The sequence below is a fragment of the Penaeus monodon genome, chromosome 12, assembly GCF_015228065.2.
Source record: "Penaeus monodon isolate SGIC_2016 chromosome 12, NSTDA_Pmon_1, whole genome shotgun sequence".
NCBI classification, from domain to species: domain Eukaryota; kingdom Metazoa; phylum Arthropoda; class Malacostraca; order Decapoda; family Penaeidae; genus Penaeus; species Penaeus monodon.
Window position 1 is genome coordinate 17,548,784 of NC_051397.1, and position 12,500 is coordinate 17,561,283.

The 12,500-nt window shown below is 36.5% G+C and overlaps 1 protein-coding gene across 2 annotated transcripts in view; it reads right to left on the minus strand.

Moving 5' to 3' along the window:
• LOC119579350 (ankyrin repeat domain-containing protein 10-like) overlaps positions 1-12,500 on the minus strand; it is a 211,603-nt gene that overhangs the window by 28,273 nt on the left and 170,830 nt on the right. Inside the window, exon 6 of one of the 2 annotated variants that reach the window (XM_037927113.1) lies at positions 7,353-8,304. The exons of the other annotated variant lie outside the window; for it this stretch is intronic. Within the exon in view, the coding sequence (XP_037783041.1) occupies positions 8,219-8,304 (86 nt within the window). The 3' untranslated portion in view covers positions 7,353-8,218. Of the gene's footprint in view, positions 1-7,352; positions 8,305-12,500 lie in introns of those variants that run through there. 2 annotated transcript variants of the gene reach the window in all.

The following is a 12,500-nucleotide window of genomic DNA, read 5'->3' on the forward strand; positions in this document are numbered from 1 at the left end:
CTATACCCCATGATCCGGTTGAAGACTCCAAGGCACTAGATAGCATCCAGGTTTTGCTTCCATAGAGCAAAACTGGCACTATCAAGGCCTTGAAGACACGCAGCTTGGTCCTTCTGCATAGGTACCAACATCTCCAAATGCTCTTGTTGATCGAGTTCATGGCTATTGTTGCCAGACCAATCCGTCTGTTGACTTCTTGGTGTGATAGCCCAGAGATATGGACTACACTACCAAGTTGTGTAAAACTCTCTGTAACTTCAACGTCCTCACCGCAAGCATGGATCAACTGAACAGGTTCCCCTAACAAGCTGCCAAAGTCCTGAATCTTGGTCTTTATACGGGAGACCTCTAGGCCTAAGGGTTGGTAAATGCATCAAGAGCTGCCACAAGTGACTCCAGGGCCTCAGATAGGATAGCAATATCATCGGCAAAGTCAAGATCTGAGACCTTGATATGCCCAGTGTTGCTCCACACTGACTTTGGCTAGTAGCTCTGCCCATTATCCAGTCCATACAGGTGTTGAAAAGTGTTGGTGCAAGGACACAGCCTTACCTCACCCCTGAATTACAGGGAAGAAGTTCGACATACCCCCACAATACTTTACAACAATTTCAGTAACAGTATAAAGGTTTGCTATTAGGCCTATAATCTGAATCGCAATACCCCTGAGTCTCAGGATCTCCCATAGCGATTCACGATGCACTGAGTCAAACACCTTCTTGAGGTCGATGTAGGCTACAAGCAACCCACAACCAAACTCAGGATACACATATAACATATACATATGTAATATATATATATATATATATATATATATATATATATTTATATATGTATATATATATAATATATATGATATATATATATATATATATAGATATATATATATATATATATATATATATATATATATATATATGTATATGTATATATATATATAATATATATATATATATTATATATATACATATATATATATATACATATATATATACATATATATATATATATATATATATATATATATATATATATATATATATATATATATATATATATATATATATATATATATATATATAATATATATATATATATATATATATATATATGTATACTTAAAAAGATAATATATACATTATATATATTAAATATACATTATATATATTATATATATTATATGTATACATATATTTACATATATAAATACATATACGTATATATGTATACATGTGTTTATATATATATATATATATTATATATATATATATATATATATTTTATATATATATATATATATTTTACATACAAAAGGCCGCGGTGGCCGAGTCGTTAGAGCATCAGACTCAAGACTGGCACGAAGGCAATCTGAGTTCGAGGGTTCGAGTCACCGGCCAGCGCGTTGTTCCCTTGGGCAAAGGAACTTCACCTCGATTGCCTACCTAGCCACTGGGTGGCCAAACCAGCCCAAGTCAGTGCTGGTCCCAAGCCCGGATAAAATAAAGAGAATGATTACCTAAAAGGTAACACCGGCACTCTCCGTGGAAAGGAACTGGGGACCGTACCATGTACTCACTCCAAGAGCATCACAACATGAAAACTACAATTAAGTATCATGCTGTGACCACGGCGGCTCAAACATGAACCCACATGAAAAAAAATAATAATAATAAAAAATAAAAATAAAAATAATAATAATAATAATAATAATAATAATATATATATATATATTATATACATATATATAATACATGGGGCCGCGGTGGCCGAATGGTTAGAGCGTCGGACTCAAGACTCACGACGGCAATCTGAGTTCGAGGTTTCGAGTCACCGGCCGTTTCCCTTGGGCAAGGAACTTCACCTCGATTGCCTGCCTAGCCACTGGGTGGCCAAGCCAGCTCAAGTCAGTGCCGGGTAAATAGAGATGGTGACTCGATAAAAACACCGGGCGGAAGGCAATGGCAAACCACCGCTCTAAATTGCTAAGAAAAAATCATGGAACACCATGATCGTCAAGGCCGCGGTGGCCGAATGGTTAGAGTGTCAGACTCAAGGCTGTCACGACGGCAATCTGAATTCGAGGGTTCGAGTCACCGACCGCCGCGTTGCTCCCTTGGGCAAGGAACTTCACCTTGATTGCCTACCTAGCCACTGGGTGGCCAAGCCAGCCCAAGTCGAGTGCTGCTCCCAAGCCTGCATAAATAGAGAGAATGATTACCTAAAAGGTACCACCGGCACTCTCCATGGAAAGGAACTGGGGACCCTACCACGTACTCACTCCAAGAACATCACAACATGAAAAACTATAATTAAGTATCATGCTGTGACCACGGCGGCTCAGACATAAACCTACCGTTAAAAGATGAAGAAGATATAATACATATATACATATATATATATATATATATATATATATATATATATATATATATATATATATATATATATATATATCATGTATATATATTACATATTTGATAATACATATACATACATATATACACATATATCATATATATAAATATATACAAATATATTTACACATATCATCATCAATAACGGTATGCTCATGCTTGAGCATACCTCTCCACCATCCTTCGCCACTAAACTCGATCTTACGCTTTTCTTTCCACTTGTACTATCGACAGCCCGCAAATATCTTTGATGTTGTCGCTCAGTCTTGTCTTCGGTTTGCCTCTTCCTCTGTTTCCTATCACCATCCCTGTCCGTAAGTTTGTCTCAATACTTTTACTTCTCATCACATGACCAATAAACTTTAATTTCCTCCTGTTCAAGATGTCCAACAGCCGGTCTTTACAATTTATTTTTCTCAGCACTTCATCATTCGTTTTCTTCTCTATCCAGTTAATACGTAGTACTCGTCTGTAACACCATATTTCAAAACTATTGATCTTTTTCTTGTCTATCTTCTTCAGCACCCAACACTCAGAAGCATATGATGCAATTGGGAAAACTAATGAGTTCAATAACCTCAGCTTTGTCCGTAAGGTAATGCTTCGGTCTTTCCAGATGTTATTGAGAGCAATTGTGGTGTTTCTGGCAATGGTAATTCTTGTTTTTATCTCCGGTGAATCATCATATGTATTAGTTAAAACAGCTCCAAGATAAGTGTACTCTTTCACATTTTCCACAAGTATTCCATTGATTATGGGGCCGCGGTGGCCGAATGGTTAGAGCGTCAGACTCAAGACTGTCACGACAGCAATCTGAGTTCGAGGGTTCGAGTCACCGGCCGGCGCATTGTTCCCTTGGGCAAGGAACTTCACCTCGATTGCCTGCCTAGCCGCTTGGTGGATAAGCCAGCCCAAGTCAGTGCCGGGTAAATAGGGATGGTGACTCGATAAAAAAAAAAAAAAGGCAGAAGGCATTGGCAAACCACCGCTCTAAATTGCCAAGAAAATCATGGAAGCCCATGATCGTCAAGGCCGCGGTGGCCGAATGGTTAGAGCGTCGAACTCAACACTGTCACGACGGCAATCTGAGTTCGAGTCACCGGCTGGCGCATTGTTCCCTTAGGCAAGGAACTTCACTTCGATTGCCTATCTAGATTTGATGTTTTGTATCCTCCAACATCTACAGTTCCTTCAAAATTCTCTAGAGCACCTCTCATAATTGTTTCAGAACATATGTTGAAGAGGTGTGGAGACAGAATGCAACCCTGTCACACTCCCTGTTTGACTTCGAACCATTCTGTTAACCCTATAAGTGGTTCTTACAGTTGCCTGCTGTTGGTCATATATGGCTTCTATTAGTTGGATGATGTGTTTTGGAAACTTCCTATCGTTCATGTTATTCCAGAGGACATCGTGATCAACAGTATCAAAAGCCTTCAAGTAATCGATGAAACACAGGTATAGGTCTTTTTGATGTTCTGTTTTTCTCTATGATCAATTTTAGATTTAGAATCTGGTTTCTGGTACCTTTTCCAGGGCAAAAACCCTGGAAAACCCCTGCAATTTCTTCTCTTAACTTCAACTTCATTCTTTCAGCAATATTTTTCAACAAAATTTTGCTGCCGTGACTTATTAATGCAATTGTCCTGTTATTGTTGCATTGGAGTGCGTCACCTTTTTTTAGGTCTTCTGGCCATCTTCTTTTATTCCATATTTCTGTACAAAGTATGTAGAAGTATTCAACACCCTCGCCAGCATTACTGATTAGCTCCGCTGTTATTTCATCTATTCCCGGGCTCTTGTTATTCTTTGATTCCTTTATGGCTTTTATAACTTCATCTAGCAGTGGCGGTGGTTCATCTTCGCTGTTATTGAGTCTAATTAATGTTGTTGTTAGATCTTTATTCTTTTTGTATCGGTTGGAACAATATTGATTCCATCTATCTTTGACTTCTTTTCCATCACATAAAACAAGTTCATCTTCAGTTTTGATAGTCTACTGTAGGTTTAAATTTTCGTGAGATGTTTCGTACTCCTTGGTAGAGTTCTTTAGTTATCTTATTGATAGAACAGTTTTCAATTCTCTGGCAATGTTCATTTAAATATTTTTCCTTATCTCGTCGCAATAATCTTTGAAATTTTGTATTTTGTTTTTTGTAAATTACATTTTCAACTGGATTATTGATACCCTTTAATTTTAGGCATCTTCTTGTTTCAATTTCACTTAGTGTTTTTTCAGATATCCAGGGGGAATTTGTCTTTTCCTTTTTGGCGATAGTTTCTTAAGCAGCGCTTAGCAAGAGTTCTTTTCCTTCTTCCCAATTTTTTTTTTTTTTTTTTTTTTTTTTTTTTTTTTCTTCTTTTTCTTTTAACGGTAGGTTCATGTTTGAGCCGCCGTGGTCACAGCATGATACTTAATTGTAGTTTTCATGTTGTGATGCTCTTGGAGTGAGTACGTGGTAGGGTCCCCAGTTCCTTTCCACGGAGAGTGCCAGTGTTACCTTTTAGGTAATCATTCTCTCTATTTATCCGGGCTTGGGACCAGCACTGATGGTGGAGAGGTCCACGGCTGCTCAAACATGAGCATACTGTTATTGATGATGATATATATACATATATATATATATAGATAGATAGATAGATAGATAGATAGATAGATATAGATACAGATAGATAGATAGACAGATATTTATATATATTATCTTCTTCTTCTTTTAACGGTAGGTTATATATATATATATATATATATATATATATATATATATAAATATTCTGGGGCCGCGGTGGCCGAATGGTGACTCGATAAAAAATAAATAAATTAATTAATTAAAAAAAAAAAAAAAAAACACCGGGCGGAAGGCAATGGCAAACCACCGCTCTAAATTGCTAAGAAAATATCATGGAACACCATGATCGTCAAGGCCGCGGTGGCCGAATGGTTAGAGCGTCGGACTCAAGACAGGCACGACGGCAATCTGAATTCGAGGGTTCGAGTCACCGACCGCCGTGTTGTTCCCTTGGCCAAGGCACTTCACCTTGATTGCCTACCTAGCCACTGGGTGGCCAAGCCAGCCCAAGTCAAGTGCTGGTCCCAAGCCCAGATAAATAGAGAGAATGATTACCTAAAAGGTACCACCGGCACTCTCCCTGGAAAGGAACTGGGGACCCTACAACGTACTCACTCCAAGAGCATCACATGAAAACTACAATTAAGTATCATGCTGTGACCACGGCAGCTCAGACATGAACCTACCGTTAAAAGAAGAAGATATATATTCTGGTTTCAGTGAGGCTATTGCACCAATACAGTTACATTTTATAGGGCACACTAACCATATCATATCAGCTGCAAGGAAAATGGATAATCTGAATGAGTAAAACATATGCAATATCTTAAGTACCTAATCAATATCAGGTTTGTTTAAACAATTCAAGTAGCTTTAGCATGTCTATAGCATACACATACCTAGAGGACTAGGCAGTGAAAAGACAAAAGCCTGGGCAAGCATCACTTGAAATCTACAAATAGATATCCCAAGTATCTGCCATATAAGAGTGTATGTATGTTTTCCTAGCTGACTCACATTTACATCTTGACTAAGAAGCAAGTGGATGGTGTAGTGTGATGGAGGATATGTTGGAGGTCAAATGACCAACCATCTGTCAAGAGGCCTCCTCTTTACACTTTTAGAGGGTAGCAATACGAAGACTAAACAAAAAGATTGTCCTTTATAGGATTCAAATACTAGTATGAGGAAGAGAAGAGTATTACAGGCTATATAACTGATAGCCTGAAATTAAATGCTCTTCTACATGGAGGTGAGAAAATCTAATAAACAAAGGCCATCCAAATTATTTGAAACAATTTTTTTTCAAGCACTCTCCTATAGTATGTATTGACAGTTTTGGCCTTAGGCACCATCAGCTTATGTGAGCCCTCATGACTGATCCACCTCCATTTTCCTCCATGATTTTCAAGTGCAGTAAAGACCAATTATTCTTTTCTGACTATTAGTGAAACTGTTGACTTCCAGATAAAGAGGAAAATGCTAAAAAGTTTTTGTATGTATGAAATGCCCCATAATAAGGTATCATAGGCAAATATAATTTTGATTTGCACTCTTATCCTTTTCCTCTAAACTAAATTGACTGCATTATTAATATTAATCCAGCTAGAAATCTTGTTGGACTGGACAGTCATTATTCCATATAGAGGGGGACTTGTGATAGGAAATTGATATATCTGTAATGTGGTATGCTTTGTTTAAATTTCTTTGTATGGAGACACCTAAACATTACCACTGTGATAACTCAGCCTTACTTGTTGCCCAATCTTAGCAGCATAGATGTTGGGTCAGGCCTCAATGACCCAGTCTGAAACACCATCTAAGAGATATGGTGGTCCTGAGAGATTTTAATTTATTACTTACGAAATCTGTCTTCTGCAAGGGACTCGCTCTCCATTCTTTAGTCATCTTTGTTACCTGATATTCAAAAAGTTTAATAATCCGGTGAAAAATTAATGACATACTGTAATTGCCTCCCACTCTCTTCCAACAATACTTTATGACAAAAATGTTTATTAATGCCAGCTCTAATGCAGCACACCAAATAATTATGAGAAACTGGTAATTTTCAGGGACTCTTGGGTAAGGAAGTATCTTTAACTAGAGACCTACTGTACTGATGAAATCTGACATTATCAGAGTCAGCAAATATCAGTAAACCTACTATTTCACAATGTTAATTTCAGAGGAAATATCAAACTGATGTTCATGATCATATGGCTCTTAACCCTTTGCCAATGGGTGGCATGTACGAACATGCCAAGGCATGGCAGGACTATCTGCCGGGGGCATGTATGTACATGCCATGGTGTATGCATAGAGATGCCATGAGTTTTTTTTGTTACAATCACGGCAAAAGATTATTTTTTGCCACTGAAAGTGTGACTAATCTGCTATTGGTAATATTGCCCGATATCAGAATTCCTAATTTCTTTTAAAAGGCATTTTCCCTTACAATATATTATAATGAATATAATAACTACACCAAATATTTGCCAGTGTCTCTCATACATGTTTGCATGGCTTTGAGAACAGAAAATTAAACAAGTGAATACAGCTGATAGAATATACTATATCTTTGATTTCAGGATAATGAAGTTGTGTAAAATCTGATTCTATCAGTTTAAGGTAGAAAGGTCCTTGCTAAAATGTAAAATTTTCAAAAATTTTATTTTTTGTTTTTTCTTATGCAGTTTTTCATGTAGAATCCAAATTTCTGACTTAAATGATATAGCTATAATCTAAATACCATAAAAGTCTATGGTTTTTACATGGTACTTTTGGTTTGTGCTCCCTAGCAACATGATTTAACCTTAGATACAGGTACTCCTTGGGGTATTTATACCAAATTTTTTAAATTTGCTATTGTGCACTTAAGAATATCAACCATTCATGGGCTGTTAGTGTTGTTCTCCCGCATGTTGCATAATGACTAATGTCCAGAAAGAAAGGACTCTTAGTGTGGTTTAGGAGAAATCCTGCTACCTACAAACACAGAAGGGGGATCCCAAAAGCAGTTGTTGACTTTATTCAACCTGTTTTTGATAATCTCTCTTCAAATGATTTGTTTTCAAAGTGCCTACATGGCAAAACACCAATTACGAACGAATGTTTGAACAAAATCATATGGGACCAATGAAGCAAAGAATATTTTGTGGAAAAAGAAGTAATTGAGGAGACTACATATAGTGCAGTCAGTCATTTTAATGATGGAAGAAGCTCTATTTTGAACTTGTTTCAAAAATGGAAATGGATCCTGGAAGGTTCACCACAGAACATTGCCATCAGCAAGATCAGCGCAGAGGCGATCACTGTAAAGTCCACTGTAAAGAAAAAATAATGAGAGCCAAAAGGAAAGGATTCCAAGATAAGTTGACAGAGTCTGAAGGCAATGTGTATGAAGCTGGTGGACACTAACTGTTGGTAAAAGTTTTAAAAACAGATATAAGTAATCTTATGTTAATAATGAGTTGTCCCGCATTTTAAATATTTGCGCTATAGGGGCATTTCTGAAACAGTAATGTGAAAAAACTATACAAAGCAGAGTCTTCAAATTTTTTCTCCTAATGCTCCATAATCTAAAGCATGTTGTAAAATAAAATCAGTCTGTATTTAGCCAGTAATTTTTATGTAACTACCATTGACATTTTTGGCAATAGTCATGAAATTTGGTAATTTCACAATTCATGTAATAATTTCAGATATAATTAAAATTGGTTGTTAATTTTTGTCTTATAAATAAGTACCAGGTACTTTTCTTGCATAAAAAAAAGATTTTTGTTCACATTTTGTCTAATATACCTCATTGGATTATTATGACATCATCTAAATTTAAATTCAGGAAAAAAAAAAAGTTTGGTTAGGACCTTTCTACCTTAAAAAATCAAATCAGCACACTTATGATGACTAAGTCTACTTGGTAACCATTTGTATTTGCTGTCACAGAATTCCATAAGTGTCATACAAATGTGACAAAAAATGCAAACTTACTTATGTTAGCCAATACTTTACCATGTCTAAGCATATTTTAGTTTTCTTTCTCTTAAAACATTTGTTTTACAAATCATCAAACAAAAAAGTTAATTAACATCTACATTTCATTGCGTATGCCTTTCTTTTCATTAATAAAATGCCTATTTCTGGGCTCAACAATGATTAGCACATATGATCATTATATGTGTAGTCCACTGCTACTTACTCCTATACAAGCGAAACTGATAAACCCATAAATATACTTTAAATATCTTTAATCAACATCTATATTGCAATAATCACCAGGAGCAAAATAGCATGTAATTACAAAAACAACAAAAAAACTTGTGAGGCAGAATGAAGGACTCTGAGAGCAAAACAAATACCCTACAGGGTTGTTTAATCGGAAGAAATCAAAGTATAACCTAGAGAAACAATTTTTTCCTTAACAGTTCTCAGGTATAACATCATATACCCATCAAGAGTTTAACAAGTGGGTGCCATTTAAAAAGGAAGAATATGTGAGTTATCAACTTTACCAAAACTGAATAAAAAAAAAATTGGTAACCATAACATGGATATTTATTTCCTAATTATGCAAGACTCAAAGAGACTTATCTGTTTATAGCAGCTTTCATATCATTCAGAAAATATCTTATGAAGATGATAGTTATGTCTCTTGCAACTGTTGCATTTTATTTATGACAGGTAAATCTATTTTTGTCATAAATCTAGCAGGTACTTTATTGAAAAAATAAATAAATAAATAAATAAATAACCAAATGATAAATTGCCTAATACTAAGCAACTATAGTTTTTTGATCAAATGACAAATTATGCAAATCATTATGTCAAGACAATATGATGATAAAAATGTTTTTCCCACATTACATCAGTTTAAGTGCAATAAAGACAAGTAAAAATATCAAACCAACAGACATGCATTCAGACATACATAAGAACTTCATTCATAGACATAGACTGATCAATTCATCAATATGAATTGATCAGTAAAAAAAATGCATCACATTTACTCACAGTAATACTCAAATCATGATAATTATATGATCCAATCCCTGTTTTATTGAATGAAAGCCCTAATAAATATGAAACATGCATTGCTATATTAACCAAGTGCTGCCAGGAACATGTAATGTTCACTGTAGTGATGCTTTGTTAAATGAATTCACACATATGTGGCTTCACAAATGCAAAACCACAAAGGAGTCAATTAGTAGACCTACATGACCTCCCCTTTCCTTGCATTTTCTAGGATTTTTTTCCTAATGCTATCAGTATTGATATTATTATTAATGACAATATATTAATAACAGTGTTAATAACAAAACTAACAGCAATATAAGAGAATATTTCTGGAAATCAAGGAAAAAGGTAAACAGGTGGTAGAACTAATAATTGACTCCTTGGTGACTAAGCACTTGTGAACTCATTTATGTGTAAATACAAGTAATAAACTAAAGGCACATTGGGTATGGCATGCACATGCCTCCTCAACAGCAATTGGTTATGACATTCCATGCTTCTTTACCCTATATATTGGATTTTATTCATCTTTAGCGCTTCGCTATATCTACTGTTACATTCATCTAAAATACATTCATCATATATATAAATGTGCATATTTTATACATATAGACTTCTACAGTAAACACAGATTCAAATATGTCTTCCATAATTTATAGAAACTATTCAGACCACAGACAACTATCAACAGTCTATACTATCATATTACCAATATATTTAATCAATATGAAACAGCTTCAAAATCACCACAGTCACTCTTAATACTTTTACCATAAAAAAATAAATAAAAGTGTGTGTGTGTGTGTGTGTGTGTGTGTGTGTGTGTGTGTGTGTGTGTGTGTGTGTGTGTGTGTGCAGGTGGGGGGGGGGGTATGTGTTGGGGGGAGGGGAATGTGTGTGTGTGGGTAAGGGATAAGGGTGTGTGTGGGGGGGAGGGGGGATGTGTATGTGTGTTGGGGGGAGGGGGGGAATAAGTGTGTGTGTGTGTGTGTGTGTGTGTGTGTGTGTGTGTGTGTGTGTGTGTGTGTGTGTGTGTGTGTGTGTGTGTGTGTGTGTGTGTGTGCATGTGTGTGTGTGAGTAAGGGATAAGGGTGTATGTGGGGGGAGGGGGGGAATAAATGTGTATGTGTGTGGGGAGGGGGGATAAGTGTGTGTGCGTGCATGTGCATGTGTGCGCGTGTGCGTATGTGTGTGTGTGTGCGTGTGTGTGCGTGTCTGTGCGCACATGCGTGTGCATATGTGTGTGCATGCATGCGTGTGCACATGTGTGCGTGTGTGTGTGCATGTGTGTGCGTGTGTGTGCGAGCGTGTGTGTGTGTGTGTGTGTGTGTGTGTGTGTCCGTGTGTGTGTCCGCGTGTGTGTGTCTGTGTGTGTGTGTCTGTGTGTGTGTGTGTGTGTGTGTGTGTGTGTGTGTGTGTGTGTGTGTGTGTGTGTGTGTGTGTGTGTGTGTGTTGCGTGTGTGTGTCCGTGTGTGTGCCCGTGTGTGGTGTGTCGGTGTGTGTGTCGTGTGTGTTGTGCGTGGTTGTCGTGATGTGTCATGTGTGTATGTGTTTTGTGTGGTGTGCGTGTTGTGGTCCTGTGTGTGTGTGTGCGCGTGGTGTGTGTGTGTGTGTGTGGTGTGTGTGTGTGTGTGTGTGTGTGTTGTGGTGTGTGTTTGTGTCCGTGTGTGTGTGGTGTGTGTTGTTGTTGTGTGTGTGTGTGTGGTGTGTTGTGTGTGTGTGTGTGTGGTGTGTGTGTGTCCGTGTGTGTGTTGTGTGTGTGTGTGTGTTGTGTATGTGTGTGGTGTGTGTGTGTGTGTGTGTGTGTGTGTGGTTTGTGTGTGTGGTGTGAGTGTGTGTGTGAGTGTGTGTGTGGTGTGTGTGTGTGTGTGTGTGTGTGTGTGTGTGTGTGTGTGTGTGTGTGTGTGTGTGTGTGTGTGTGCATTATTCTTGCTTAATATCTGTAAACAAATAAGAAATATTCAGTCAAAGCAATTATGAACAATTACATAATTTCTAGTGATTAAACAATGAATAAGCAGCTTACCCAGGTCCAATAAAAAACAGCAAGTCAAAGGTATATATATATATATATATATATATATATATATATATATATATATATATATATATATATATGTATCTATATATATATATATATATATATATATATATATATATATAGTAAAACTTCTTCATAGCTAATACTTATTCTGGCTTAAAAGGACTTCTACATAATACTATAGTGACCAACACTCATAGCATGTATATGAAAATTAATTATACAACTCAAATACTGTAATACATAAAAATATTTGTAATATCAATATCTACTATTGTCAATATAAGTTTATCTACATAGATTTATTCCACATGTAGAGAGGGCATCTGAGCTCCAGAAGCCATTTAGTAATTGACTAAATAATCTGACTTACTTTACGAGTGAAATCTAGTACATACAAAAACTGAGGTTTCCCAATGCCGTGATATTTCATAGTTATTCATTAAATAGCATTCATCTACT